This window comes from Trachemys scripta, chromosome 10, assembly GCF_013100865.1.
Source record: "Trachemys scripta elegans isolate TJP31775 chromosome 10, CAS_Tse_1.0, whole genome shotgun sequence".
Taxonomy (NCBI): domain Eukaryota; kingdom Metazoa; phylum Chordata; order Testudines; family Emydidae; genus Trachemys; species Trachemys scripta.
In genome coordinates, this window is record NC_048307.1 from 81266969 (window position 1) to 81282556 (window position 15588).

Consider the following 15588-nt stretch of genomic DNA (forward strand, 5'->3'; position numbering starts at 1 on the left):
GTCCCTAACTTCTTGTTCTCTTCCTTTCTTATTTTTGTTTTGGATACTACTATTTCAGGTACTGGTCTGTGAAGGTACTTCACTGGCTTGTACTAAGACATAGAACAAATGTATCTTGATTTTGACAAGTTTCCTGTCTGCTTGTGCCAAATGCTTACTTCAGCAAATGCAAGGTGCTATGGGAAACAGCGTAAGTTTTAGGCTATGTCACTGTTACAGTATTTGTGCTTACTAGTATCAGTGCTTAATGCATACTCATATATATAGATGGTGCAGACAATACATATTATTAATTATATATATTTACATGCTAGTTGGCATATATTAGTCAACACAGATATAACTGTCCTTTTAGGGGTATGATTTTTTTTTTTTAACCGAAATATTTATACCAGAAAAAGCCCTAGAACGGATACAGTTTTACAAGGATAAAAATGCCTTTTATCTGTATCACTTATTCACCTTCTCATATTGGAATAAGTTATGTAAGCACTTTTATAACAGTATAATTATGTTCGCACTATGGAGGTTATATCACTTTAGCTAGACCGGTATTATTAAAGTGGTACAACTTTTGTGTGTAGACAAGCCCTTAATGAGCTGAAATTAAGTGGTCAGGTGGACACCTTGAATAGTAATAACAATAACATTTATAGGAGCCGCAGATGCGCAGCATCTCTGAAAATCAGAAAACTGTTAATTTAATGTGCATTGTGAATATGCTGGGTATGGTACAAAACAGATTGAGACTAGGTTCATACCCTAAGGAGATTAAAAATTTGTAGAAACACAAATCAGAACACAGAATGTCAGGTTATTTAACATAGGATGCTGCAGGATCTTTATTTTTTGAAATAAAGTGATTTTTTCCTAAATTTAACATCTTTACTCTTTGAAATCCAAAGCTGTCTCCTTAGTACCTAAATCCCTTTTTGCAAATGAGATTTAAGCTCCTAAATCAGTTTGGCATTGCAATGCTGAGTGCAGCAGCACCTTAATATCTTTAAAAATCTGAGTCCTAATGCCTAGTGTGCTGTTCTACACACTAATCTACGCCCCTGTTAAGTTTAATATTCAGTTGATATATTCCTTCTTAAGAATTGCATCTTGGAAGAGAACTGATAATTAGCTGAATGGTACAGATATGTTTGTTTAAAAAATTAAATAATCATTAAGGCCTTAATTCAGAAAGGTACTTAAGTATTTACCTATCTTTCAGCACTAAGTAGTCCCACAGAATTGGGACTCCTCACATGTTTAAAATTAGACTCCTACTTAAGCACCTGGCTGAATTGGGACCTAAGTGCTACTGTTTGGAACACCACTTCAAGTGATTTTCTGTGTATATCAGTTTTGCAGACTTTGAAGTTATCTGTAAACAGATTTATTTAAAGATTTTTCACTACTAAGTGGATTACAGTGCACTAATTTTTTTTCATTAATCTGTCTAGATTCACATGCTGTCCCATCACCATGGAGTCGGAACACCTGGAGGAGCGGGTCTTATACTTCTCTCACTTACACTGATGTGAATTCCATAGAATTACACTGGTGTAAAAGCTGGTTTAAGTGTGAGGAGAATAAGGCCGCTGGTATCTAACAGCCAGGCAAACCCTGCTACAAGCAATAGGTTTTAAACGTTCAGTTTTCTTTCCTACAGATACAAATTGTTTTACAGTTCTCCACAGAACAGTTTTGACAGATTTCTTGTTTAGTCTACCACTATCTGACTTTTCTCTTCGTAGTTAATGGCCTTATGTTTTGTTGGATAAAACACCAGTTGTTCTATACACTGATTTGCTTGAACATTTGTCTGAAAGATTTATAGGATTTTATCGTTTGTGAGTTGTGGGGATTCTCCATTCTAACATCACTTATGGTAGCCTGCTGAAAGTTAGGATATCGTGAATTTGGGTCAGTGAGAGAGCTCCAAAATGTTAGAATGTAAGGGTTCCTATACATCAGGTGAAAAGATTATGTTCTTAACCCCAAATTAATTTTATGAATTCATGGTTTAAAGTTCGGTGTTTCACCTGGTGCATTGACTTAATAGTAAGGTGGGACACTGAGCAGAGTAAAGGTACCTTACCAGTAATTCACTGTGAGACAGATTTGTGGTCTACTCCACTTTTACAGATCTTAAATTAATGGATTTAGATTTTTCAGTTTTGTTTTGTTTTTCAAATCGTAATGTAAAATGTGAACTTTAAGGTGAAACTATAAAGCAGGCTAGTAACCTGAGAGTGATGGCAAATCATAATTTTGGGAGTTTAGAGCCTGAGTTGGAGTTCTTTGAGCCCTCAAATATGGTCCTTTCTCAGAGCCCACGTGTCCTCTCCTCACGTATACGCTGCTGGTCGACACGGAAAGCTTGTGATGGCTTAACTAAAATAAATTTTTATATTGGCTGAATTGAAATGTGTCTGTGCAGGGATTTGCAGGATTATCTCTTTTTTAAAAAACAATTTTAGTTAAACCAGTATAAGTTTTGTGTGTAGACAAGACCTTAGTTCTTTGTACTGAATTTGTACAGTTAGACTGTAAACTCTTGCAGACAGGGATTATATCTTTTTAAGTGTTCTATAGAACATCTACCGGGCTCTAGAAATAATTAAACACAAAGAATTCTCTTAACACTATACTGAGCTTTGTGTTGCCTACATTTTTGTGATTCTTTTTTTGATTGTGCAAAGTTTCCACGGAATCATTGTTATCTGTGTTGCACATCCTCTGTGTGTTATTTAAACTGTAGTATAGAAAGGTAATTTATTTGAACACATCTCAGATAAAAAGAGCAAGAAATAATTCTATATCTATAATTTGGCCCAGTTGACTCTTTACTGTTATATTTGCTGCTTTTTCATTATATTAATTATCTCATTTTAATATTGTATCTCATATTTCATTTCTTAGTTTTATTCAGAGGGAAAAAAGAAAAATAATGGGACAGTGATCACTTAGGGTCCAATAATGTGAGATGCTGAGCACTCCAAGGTGCATAAAATTTATTTGCAATAAATAGCTTTGTTTATTTATTCCTGACCAGTTTGTGACATTGTCAGTGAAAAGCTTGCATGACATGAGAAATGAGACAGCAGGAAGGAAAGATCATGCTATGCATTTATGCCATACCCCACATGACAAACTCACTGTTGGCTAAAAGAAGAACAGGGGCTGATGACACAATGTAGACTAGAAGACCTGCATGAATTGATCTTCCACTGAATTCTGAGTAACTTTGGTATACCCAGGGTAAAAACATTCTTGCAGTTTTTGATCTTAAAAAGAAGTTATAGCATAGAAAATGTGTTTAAAATATTAGACATAAAAATGCACCATTTGGGACAGAAATGTGTAACATACACAGAAATTCTACATTTCTGGGCCTTCTGGTATATACAGTTTGATCCTGTCCTCAGAAGATCATTGTTGTGGAAGTAGTTCAGGCAAAGGCAAAAAAAATAAAACACGCTGCCAGTGTGTAGATGAGAAATATTTACGCTTCTTTGATACTTTGGCCTCATTTCTGACTGGATAACCAGGGTATTTTTCTTATTTCAGACCAACTATGAATCCACTCATGTACTTATGCAGGATTTAAACTTCAATTAAAATAAAATAATAATACTAAACATTTTATAGCTCATATGGTTGCAGAGAGAATCTTCCAAATGTAAACCAGAGCTTTTTGGTGAGCCTGCCTCAGGCGTCTCTAGTGCATCCCTATCCTTCAAAGCTTTCCTGTGCAGTAGCAGAGTGAAATCAACAAGATTTTAGTCATTGTCCCTTCTGCTGTTCAGATCTATAGATGCTGGTGCTGGGGGTGCTGTTGCACCCCCTGACTTCAAGTGGTTTCCATCATATACAGGGTGTACAGTTTGGTTCAGTGGCTCTCAGCACCCCCATTATAAAAGTTATTCCAGCACCCCTGTTCAGATCCATGTGGGCTGCAGAGGTAGGCACAAAAGCTACTTATGGTGGGGGAGAAGGGCCAGAAAACAGAAGCTAAGCAAGTTATAAAATAATGGACCACTCTCTCCCCAACAGTCGGGATGGTTTGGGGTAGAAAGACAGCGCACGCCTTCTCAAGTACAGAAATGATTTATAAACCTCCGTTTATACGACTTGCCTGGAAGAGTTCCACATGCATTTTTCATACCCTAAGGACAAAATAAACTCTTTACATTGCAAGAAAAAGCAAAATGGAATACTATTCTTCCCTTTAGGGGGCATAGGGAGGAGGAAGTGAGAGACTGATTGAAACTGCTTTGAATCGTACGTTAAAAGTTTGGGGGAGAGGGGTTTAAAGTCCCTTCTCTGTAATAGAGGAACAGTTAAGTTTAGTGTACTCTGAAATGTCTTGAGCCCTTCTAGTTAGAAATATGGCTTATTCTGTCCTATGTCATTGTTTAGGATGTCATTGGACAGGTTTTGCCTGATGCAACGACGACAGCATTTGAATGTAAGTACAGCTTATTTAACTTCTGTCTGCAGTATGTCTGGTATGGGCTCCTCTGCTCACATTATGCAGTTGTCATTTTTTAAATAAATAATGTTTATGTTCATTATATGTTACAGTTAAATATTTATACATTAATGCAAGTTTAATGATGATACTGAGCTAAGTAATATTTTATTATTTAATTACATCTTGAGTGAGCATATCTCTACAATATAGCTTTAATTACCAACGTGACCTTATCATGCTCTGACTCCTCACTGCAATTATATGGCTTGAATTAAATGAAAAGTATAAAGTACCTGTAGATCTATGATTGTAATTTGAAAATTTAATTCTCACTTTAAAAAACAAAAGAACTGCAAAGTGCAGCTTTTAAAAGAAATATGCTACAAAGTGTAGAATAATACCAGGCATGGGCGCATAGCAACTGCTGCATTGAAACCCTGGCGCTACTAGATTTGGGACCTTTCCTTTTTAATTCAGTGGAGACTGACCATATTATGGAGGATGAACCGTTGGTTTCTACTGGGAAAGGAGTTTTCTGCATACTACATCCGCAGTAGGTTGATGAGGCAGGAGAAGAAGGAGGATTGTTGAGATCTTATCCTACTTATGCTCTTGTATAAGGAGATGGTCTCTTTTTTCACAGGTGAAGATAAGTGTCATAACATGACAGTTGGGTACAGTGCATGTATTGTTGTGGTGGGGTGACTGCCTCTATTACCTTGAGATCAGTTGTTTCTTTGGATCTAGGAAGATGATATCCCATGTTCATAAGGCTGGATTTGACAGTTGTAGCACAGGTGTTGAGGGCCACACGCCTCCCCAATAACAGGGAAAGATTTGGTTTTGTTTTAAATAGATTTCTGTGATAATGGGAGGGCTGGAGTCTACGTTTTCACTGCCCTAAAGAACAAGGAATGCTCCGTGGGAGGAGGTAGCAATTTCTTCCATTAGAAGGATGCTCATGAGATGCCAAGTCATTTATTTTCCTTCCTTCCTCTACAAGTTAAAGATGTTGGCTAACTTATCTACATTCTTCCTTTTTCTTTTCTTTGTTATGATGATGGAGGGATGGCTGGGCCAAACCTGACCAGTACTATGATCCCGTGCTCCAGGTCAGAACACCTGGAGCGCGGAGCTGGGCTCAGCCCCACAGGACAGGTGCTGCCACTGCAGGGTGCATGCAGGGCAAGCTTGCTCTGCAACATCCCCCCTAGGGCCTCTGACCCCCTGGGGACAGGACCTGCCACCCTTCCCAAGGGCCTTGGTTTCAGTAGGGTTGGTGGAATATGTAAAGGAGGGGGAAGGGGTCCTTTGAACTAATGGGGAGGCTGAGACGTGGGGGGTGAAGAGGGCATAGGGAATATTTAAGGGGTACTGTTCTATGCTTGCTTTTAATTCCTAAAACCTTTTAATGCCATGGAATAATGCTTAATAAAATGGTGTAGTCTAAATAAACTGGGTTTTTTTACATGGTTTAGACATGTTTTTTTTATATGGGGTCATTTGAGGTATTTTATTAATGTAAATGTAATAAAAAGCAGTAAAAACATTTTTTAGTGGATAAAACGTAATAAGAAATTAAAAAAAAAGGCAAAAAAATAAAAAGTTCACAGGGTTCTATAAATAGGCCAAGATCCTACTGTAATTGAAGTCTGTAACAAAGCACTCATTTACTCCATTGATGCAGATTTGGGACCGATACCGACTTGCTTATTTTCTTTTTCTTTTTGTAACTCTGCACTCTTTTGATCTTTTTTGGCTCCTATGGCATTGTTTTCAAGAAGAATAATTTGTGAAGGGCAGTCAAACTCCTCTGCCTCAGGCAATAAGATCAGTAGTCTATTTAAGAGTGGAGAGGCTTTCTACTGCTCCTTTCTAGCATTTTAATTATTATGGGTGCCACGAGTCTGTGCTAGAGGAAAGGTTCCACCAATTTTCTGCAAAAGGTTTGCCCTGGTAGAGGTGGGTCTACAAAAAGAGGCATGGGATGTTGCATCTGGTTTGTGAATCTGCATGCTGTATATTGATGCTGGAAGTGAGAGAGTATATATGATAGAAGGTAAGGCGCAAAGTACTTGGTGGTGTTATGCTTGAGGGATAATCACGGGCATAGAAAATTAAAGGAAATAATAGTTTTGTGAGCCTTCGAGTGCTTTTGTTGCTTTTACGTCCGCATGTTTGTTTTCGACTAAAAAACATATCCTGTGGATAAGAACGGTGTTTGTAAATATCCATTTCCCCCAAGTCTGGGACATGTACCCTTCCCCATTGTAAAACCTAGGACTTGTTAGAGGGACCTGAGCAAAACCAGGCTCCAGACCTTACCATTTCTTTTATGATTTGTTGCTTTTTGTTACCTATTTCCCATCTCACACATTAGCTTTGTTTGAACTTCATGCACCAGTGAGAGTCCCTGCAATCAGAGCAGTAGCCCATAGTAATGGTACCATGTGCAGAACTTTCCTGGAAATACACATCTGCTGCTGTGCTTTCAGTTCATGTCTCTAGTCTGTCATTTACATCTGCACAAAACTATTTCCCCTGCCATTTAACTGGCATCTAAAATATGTTATGTATCTTGATGCTTGATTTCCTGGTTACTCTATCCATATCAAATGCCTAGATTTTACAGGCATTAATGTCATTCTCACCTGCTTGATTACTTTCCAGACACGGATAGTTGCCAGCTAGTATCGTCTCCTCTACTGTTCGTTTAGTTATTGTTATCGACAGTGTGTCCTTCATTGCAGCCTCTACCTGGGGCTGTGCTACTTCTATCATTGGACCTTTCTGTGGATTTCATCATTGTATTACACGTCGCTACAAATAAAATGACTAACAACATATGGCCTGTTATGGTCCTTTTCTCCAAACGCTGCCATTTTGGGTATTTGTGACACACTGCAGATTTTGCGAAGATTGCTTCATAATATTTGTTTACCATCTGCTGCACTCTATTTGGTATCTTGCTAGGATTTTTTCCTCCATTTTAAGTGACATTAGCAAAATCCAGCCAGTACATAGGCTTTTTGGTTCTACTTTTGCTTCCCTAATGTGCTGGAAAATCATACTGTTGTGCTCTAGGCAAGTAGACAAGCTTGGAATTCTTCTCTCTGAATCAGTGCATCATCTATAGCCAGTTTGGGGGCTATACCCAGTTATATTTTTTGGTAGGATGGCAAAAGAATCTCCTCATTTAACATGAGAAATATATTCTCTGATGAAGAAAAAATTGCCCTGATTGTTTTAGACTTGCTTTCTTTTAATATCTTCTGTCTTTCATCAGTACGTTTGTCTCTTTCCTGTATTCTTCATGCAACCGTGAGGAGTTTTCACAGTTCTGAGTACTCTGGAGCTATTTTCATATCATCTGAATCTAATCCTGTATGACCCTGGAGATCTGAGGATGTTTTTCCAGTGGGCTGTGAGAGTTCATCAGCTACACACACTTGGATGTTTCTAGGGTCAGTTTTTTTTTTTCCTCTTAAGCCTGACTTGTTTAACAACTGTGGTCTTCTTCTGTCTTTTAAATATATTTTTTGGTCATCTACTTTTACTTCTGATCCCCTCTCTGCTTACAGTGCTTTCATTGCGGTCATTACTCTGACAGCTTTCTTCAGTGTTTCTGATTCTCATGCTAGAACAACTTTGTTTTCAGCCAAGTTGTAGTTTTGCAAACCTCTCCTCCCTTTTCTGTCTCTTTTATATGCTTTCAGGCAAGGAAACATTCAGTTTCAACTCACTAACTCTTCCATATCTTTTCATCGTTCTTGACTCGATACAGGTTGATAACTCTAAAGAGCATTGTTAGCAGCCTGGCAACTTACCAGTTAAATCTCCATGCATCCTCAAGACTATTACAGAAGGTAACTGTGCCAGCCACGTCTCCGTTCAAAGCCATCTTTCCAGTGTGTGTAATTATGAGTAGAGGTTAATTTTCATCCAGGGAAATATTCACACATTTTGTGTGATATTTTGTGCAAAGGCTGTGATTTTTTTTTTTTTTAGAAGGGACATAAGCGAGTCAGACACCCATCTCCCATCAGCTTCCAATGAGAATTGGGTGCCTAGGTCTCTTTGAAAATCCCAGCCCAAAACCACATGTGTGGTTGATTTCCCCCCCGCCCCCGAGCCTTCAAATATACATACCTTTAACACTGCCTCATTTTTGAGCTTAAAATTTAAATGTCTTATGGAAAGCAGTTTAGAAAGATCACTGTGTCTGAGGCTCTATCTATGCTATGAGCTAGGTGTATAATTCCCTTGCTCATGTCCGCATATGTTTGCTAGCGCTCACTGAGCTAGCATGAGTATAAATAGCAGCATCCCCATGATATAAATCCACCTGAAACCAGTGGGTTTGTATGTACTCAGCAGAGCTCAGCCGTGCCTCTGCTGCCACCACCCATAATACTGCAGCTATACTATTGATACTGCTATTTATGCTTGTACTGCCTCAAATAAATATGAGCAGGGGAATCACACCCCTGAGTCATACTGTAGATGTAGTAAAAGGAAAATCCAATTTCCAAATCTGGGGAAACATAAATGTTAAAGGAATATTGTATCCTAATTGTACAAACTTCAGAAGGAAAGAGGAATGTTAAATCGTGGCGGGCAAAATGGGAAACAAATCAATAAAAAGGTAAATCAGTAAAAAATTGTATTTTGCTACAGATTGAGAGTGGGGTTCTGATCAATTTATCTGATTACTTGTGCGTCTTGCATCACAAGAGTATCCGAGTACCTCACAATTGTTAATGGAGATCGAATCTTGCCTTATGCCTTTGGAAAACTTATTCCAATGTTAGATCCTAATTTAAAATGTATATATTTTAAAATCCCTCGCTTTACATAAGCCTTTCTGAATCTTCTTTGAATGCCTCCAAATCTACAGCAGCATCTTTCCTTATGTCACAAGGTATGCAGCACTGTGCGTATGCATGTCTGTACCTTAGCTCTTATTACAAAGGTGTGATTACATTGCACTATTCGTGAACCACTCACTCTCTTCTCCCACAGTTATACTGTGCACAAACGTGCGTGCACACTACGTTTGGCACTAGTCTAAATTGATGTGTGTGTATATATGGACATACAAACGAATGATCATGTGCTGGTTTAATTTTTTTTAAAGGTAAAGCTACTGTTATTAGGGATGGTAGAAACCTGTGCTTCCTGACAGGTGTCAGGAGGAAGAAGCATGGCAGGGGGCAGATGAGCATGAGACAGGAAAGAATTCATGTAAAGACAGAAGAGTTTAGAATAAGAAGGCAGCGGTAAGAAAACAGATCAGGTTTTTGATATTATGTTCTCTCTTTCAACAAAACTGAATAAACTTAATTCCATCTTGGGAGACCTAGACCCATTAAGAAACCACTCAATCTTCACTCTGAGTTTACAGTGTCACCAGAATGACTTAATGGATTTGCATAAGGAGTAATATACTGTGCATAGACTGGAATTCCACAGGGAGGTTCTGCTAGCATTGTAAATTGAGAGAGCAAAGTTTCGAGTGCTTTGTTCTTGTCCCCGCTCTTAAAATGTAATTATAGCCTCTGTTTATGTGCATTTGGGATTACTTTGGTATATGCGGTTAGAGAATGATCTGCTGTCCTCCTTTTGTGCTCTTGCGTCTCAAGTCCTTCAGCTACTTGGTCTTGTTTTCCTCACTTGTTTCTTCCACATCACATGTCTAGGCCCCAGACGATGATGATGTCAACAGTCATTTCAAGGGTCTGGGTTTTTTATATAATTGGCTTGCTCGTTCAGTTTATTTTCATTTGTTTGTAGAAGTTCTGTTGTTCAGGTAGAGTAAACAGGCATAATTGATTTATTAAAAACTGTAAATGGCTTTTCACTTAATGAATGTAATACTTTTTTATCAGATGAAGATGAGGACGGTGATCGGATTACTGTTAGAAGTGATGAAGAAATGAAAGCCATGCTATCCTATGTAGGTATATTGTAACAAATGGGGAATGTTTTTCATGGTTTTCAATTTTCCTGTAATTTTGTCCATTATTCTGCTTGTGTTGAAGTATTTAAAAATAAACTTCAATGATCATAATATATTCCTGTATTATGTGGAGGTGGTGGGGTTTTTTTTGTTTTTTTTTTTAATGTTGTTTTTTTTTTTTTTTTTAAATCACATGGAGTTGTGGGCATGCTTGACATTTTTAAAAAGAGTTGTACACTTACTGATCATATGATGAACATTAAGAATAATGCATCTTAATGACTTTTGCATTAGGTATAGTGCAGGCTAAATGGACTATCAATTTCTTGTATTTTTTATGCAGTACTTAAAGTAACGGCTCATTAAAAATGAACCCCTGGGCTCTAAAAAATTTTCAGAATCTACTTTCATCTGGAGACTATTTCACCCCTCCTAACAGAAGAGTTACATTGTAGCTGCAGGCTCAATATGCACAAAAGATTTAAAGATGTATTTCTGTTTTTTTTATATGTACAAAAAAACTAAAAGCAAAATCAGTAACTTATTGAATCACAATTATTTTAACTCATTATTAGCTAAATTTATCTTTCCTATTGTAAATTTAAGTGAAAATGTCCATTTAACAGTTGCTTTCAAATTAAATGGATGAACAGGAAAATAACCAATAGTTTTATGGATCTTTTCTTTTAAGGTGGATATTAAGTGCTAAAATCCACTTTTTTGCCAAAAAAGATTTTTTTGTTTTTGTTTTCCGTTTATTTCTTAACTTTGAATGTTGCAAAATTAACTACTGAACAGCCATTGAAGTATCAGTCATCTGACGATGGAGGCCTTTTGTGTGGGATATAATGCTTTAGCTTAGTTTAGAATTTGTCATCAAAAATACACAGGGTGCTCTTTTGTTATCAAGGCTTATTTTAGGTGGCAACTATTTCCCCCAAAGCATAGAATCTTAGAAGATTAGGGTTGGAAGAAACCTCAGGAGGTCATCTAGTCCAACCCCCTGCTCAAAGCAGGACTAACCCCAACTAAATCATCCCAGCCAGGGCTTTGTCAAGCCGGGCCTTAAAAACCTCTAAGGATGGAGATTCCACCACCTCCCTAGGTAACCCATTCCAGTGCTTCACCACCCTCCTAGTGAAATAGTTTTTCCTAATATCCAACTAGACCTCCCCACTGCAACTTGAGACCATTGCTCCTTGTTCTGTCATCTGCCACCACTGAGAACAGTCCAGCTCCATCCTCTTTAGAACCCCCCTTCAGGTAGTTGAAGGCTGCTATCAAATCCCCCCTCACTCTTCTGCAGACTAAATAAGCTCAGTTCCCTCAGCCTCTCCTCATAAGTCTTGTGCTCCAGCCCCCTAATCATTTTTGTTGCCCTTTGCTGGACTCTCTCAAATTTGTCCACATCCTTTCTGTAGTGGGGGGCCCAAAACTGCATGTAATACTACAGATGTGGATTCACCTGTGCCGGATGGAATAATCACTTTCCTCGATCTGCTGGCAATGCTCCTACTAATGTAACCCAATATTCTGTTAGCCTTCTTGACAACAAGGGCACACTGTTGACTCATATCCAACTTCTCGTCCATTGTAATCCACAGGTCCTTTTCTGCAGAACTGCCGCTTAGCCAGTTAGTGCCCAGCCTGTAGCAGTGCGTGGGATTCTCCCATCCTAAGTGCAGGATTCTGCACTTGTCCTTGTTGAACCTCATCAGATTTCTTTTGGCCAATCCTCCAATTTGTCTAGGTCACTCTGGACACTATCCCTACCCTCCAGCGTATCTACCTATACCCCCAGCTTAGTGTCATCCGCGAACGTGCTGAGGGTGCAATCCATCCCATCATCCAGATCATTAATGAAGAGGTTGAACAAAACTGGCCCCAGGACCAACCCCTGGGGTACTCCGCTTGATACCGGCTGCCAACTAGACATCGAGCCGTTGATCACTACCCATTGAGCCCAACGATCTAGCCAGCTTTCTATCCACCTTACAGTCCATTCATCCAATCCATACTTCTTTAACTTGCTGGCAAGAATACTGTGGGAGACTGTATCAAAAGCTTTGCTAAAGTCAAGGTATATCACGTCCACTGCTTTCCCCATATCCACAGAGCCAGTTATCTCATCGTAGAAGGCAATCAGGTTGGTCAGGCATGATTTGCCCTTAGTGAATCCATGTTGACCGTTCCTGATCACCTTCCTCGCCTTCAAATGCTTCAAAATGGATTCCTTGAGGATCTGCTCCATGATTTTTCCAGGGACTGAGGTGAGGCTGACCGGTCTGTAGTTCCCCAGATTCTCCTTCTTCCCTTTTTTAAAGATGGGCACTATATTTGCCTTTTTCCAATCATCTGGGACCTCCCCTTATCGCCACAAGTTTTCAAAGATAATGGCCAGTGGCTCTGCAGTCACATCCACCAACTCCTTTAGCACCCTCGGATGCAGTGCATCTGGCCCCATAGACTTGTGCTCGTCCAGCTTTTCTAAATAGTCCTGAACCACTTCTTTCTCCACAGAGGGCTGGTCACCTTCTCCCCATACTGTGCTGCCCAGTGCAGTAGTCTGGGAGCTGACCTTGTTCGTGAAGACATAGGCAAAAAAAGCATTGAGTACATTAGCTTTTTCCACATCCTCTGTCACTAGGTTGCCTCCCCCATTCAGTAAGGGTCCCACACTTTCCCTGACCGCCTGTAGAAACTCTTCTTGTTACCCTTCACATCCCTTGCTAGCTGCAACTCCAATTAGGAGATGTCTTTTATTTTGCTACTGTAAAATTGTTAGTAGCTAAGTATATTATCTTTGCTGAAGGCTTTAAAATAAACAAACATTTAGTATGAGTTTGAATGAAAGACATTATAAGGTACCTATATATATCCACAGACTGGATTTTGTGACTGGCTGATTTGTAAAGCATTGTGTGTGTGTGCATGAATCCACATCTTTTCATATAAGTGTGTGTGTGTGTGTGTGTGTGTGTGTGTAGATGCGAACTCATGTGTAGTAATAAAATGTAGGGTTACCATATTTTAAAATAATAAAAAGAGGACACTCCAAGGGGCCCTGCCCCAACTCCGCCCCTTCCCTGCCCCGGCTCCACCCCTTTCCCAAAGTCCCTGCCCCAACTCTGCCCTCTCCCCTGAACGCTCTGCCCCCTGCCCCCCCAACCCCACCCCTGCTTCCCGCAAATCAAATGTTCGCGGGAAGCCTGAAACAGGCAGGCAGCAAGTGGGCTGGGGCTGGTCCGGGGTGTGCGCGAGGAGGCGCGGCCCAGTCCAGCCCCCCGGCCGAGCGGCTCTGGCCCCAGCGGCTCCGGCCCAGCTCAGCTCGGGCCCCGGGGCACCGGCCCCGGCCGAGCGGCTCTGACCTGGCTCAGCTCGGGCCCTGGGGCACCGGCCCTGGTTCTGCCCGAGCACGCTGGCCCTTGGCTCTGGCCCGCCCTGGCCCCGGAGGCTCCAGCTCGGCTCGGGCCCTGGGACACGGGCACCAGCCCCAGCCAAGCGGCTCCGGCCCTGGCGACTCCAGCTTGGATCGGGCACCGGGGCACCAGCACCGGCCCCAGCCCCGGGTGAGCGGTGCCGGCTGGTGGCCAAGCAGCTCTGGCCCCGGCCCCAGCGGCTCCAGCCCGGATCCAAGCCCCACGACCTCTCCCTATTTTCCCGGACATGTCTGACTTTTTGGAATTTCCCCCCGGATGGGGATTTGAGGACCAAAAAGAAGGACATGTCCGGGAAAATCCGGACGTATGGTAACCCTATAAAATGGCTAAAGGCCTGATCCATCATTTCCAGCGGGTGATAGGCAGAATGTTTGGATATTTTTACTTGTTTTTGAACATATAGTAGCAAAAAATTGAAAAAGGAAAACATTTTTAAACACCTGACCCTGTAGACCGGGGTCGGCATCGTTCGGCACACGGCTCGCCAGGGTAAGCACCCTGGTGGGCCGGGCCAGTTTTATTTACCTGCTGACGCAGCAGGTTCGGCTGATCGCAGCCCCCACTGGCCGTGGTTCGCCATTGGCCCGGGACCACCAGGGTGCTTACCCTGGCGAGCCGCGTGCCGAACGTTGCCAACCCCTGCTGTAGACCCTCAATATACAGAACTTCTGTGGGTTGCAAAGACTGCATGATTTGCTTTGTAGGAGGAATCTGATTGGCTGATGAGAGTTTTAAGTATGTATGCCTGATATAATTACAGGGGCTAGGACATGTTAGTGATTTCATACAAAAATCTAATGCAAAGATTTGATGCAGGTAAGTACTTAGTGCTTTTAAAAGTACAGTTACCAGATACACATGCTGCTGAGTTGAAAAACAGTATGTTTAGTCTCTGATCTCTAGTCACACATCTTACAATTTAATGTAGGACTAAATAAGCACATCTAGAAATGTTCAGCTAATCAAATGACCTGATATTTGAAACTTCCAGTGTGTCTCTTTGATAAAGTGAAAAGAATGATCATGTGTGCTCCCATAACAACACATTGTTTCATTGTTACTACTACTGCAAGAGGTTTGGGGATTATTCTTTTAGTATAATGTGACTACATTTGTGGATACTTCAGTGTGTAATGGTGCTGACAAATGTACACTAATTGTAAGCTCAGCTGTAAAAAGTACGTAAAAGGTCATAAGATGCCAGAATAACCTATAATAATGCTCATCTCAACTAACCTCTTCTCTTTTCCCCAAAAGGACAATTATTACCGACTTCGATACTATCTGAGAGACTGTCAAGCAACGACGTTTTCCTTCTGAAAACTCTCTCCAGCTAAAAGGAGAGGGAACAAGGGATGTTATTAAAATGAATAAAACTCCTACTTAATACTTTACATTTCAAACATTTTTCCTTTTTTACTTTATCATTAATAAAAGCTTAAAAAGATGTTTAATGATGCATTTGCCATAGTACTAAACAGGCTCAGGTCTCTGTATACCACACCCTGAACCTTGTTTAACACTGTTTAATGTTGGATAGTAACACCTTTTGGCCCATATGGTCCATCTAAATTAATACCTAAAGTAGGGATCTCTTAATTAGGGTTTATTGCTTTTTCACTGTCAACCCCAGAGTGGTCGTCTTGCAGCCCTGCTTGCTTCCCTGCTCCTTCTGTGACCAGATTCAAGTGTGAGAAATTATATCATCTGCCTTGTCTCTT

The 15588-nt window shown here is 40.4% G+C and overlaps 1 protein-coding gene across 6 annotated transcripts in view; it reads left to right on the forward strand.

Annotated features, from left to right (window-relative positions):
* Positions 1-4413: 4413 nt before the first annotated feature.
* Positions 4414-15588, forward strand: part of MAP2K5 (mitogen-activated protein kinase kinase 5) — a gene marked incomplete at its 5' end in the record, with an annotated part of 178694 nt that continues 167519 nt past the window's right edge. For all 6 annotated transcript variants that reach the window (XM_034784993.1, XM_034784989.1, XM_034784991.1 and 3 more), the window contains 2 exon segments: positions 4414-4462; positions 10357-10424. Coding sequence is in view for 5 of the 6 variants with exons in the window: in XM_034784989.1 (XP_034640880.1) it covers positions 4414-4462; positions 10357-10424 (117 nt within the window).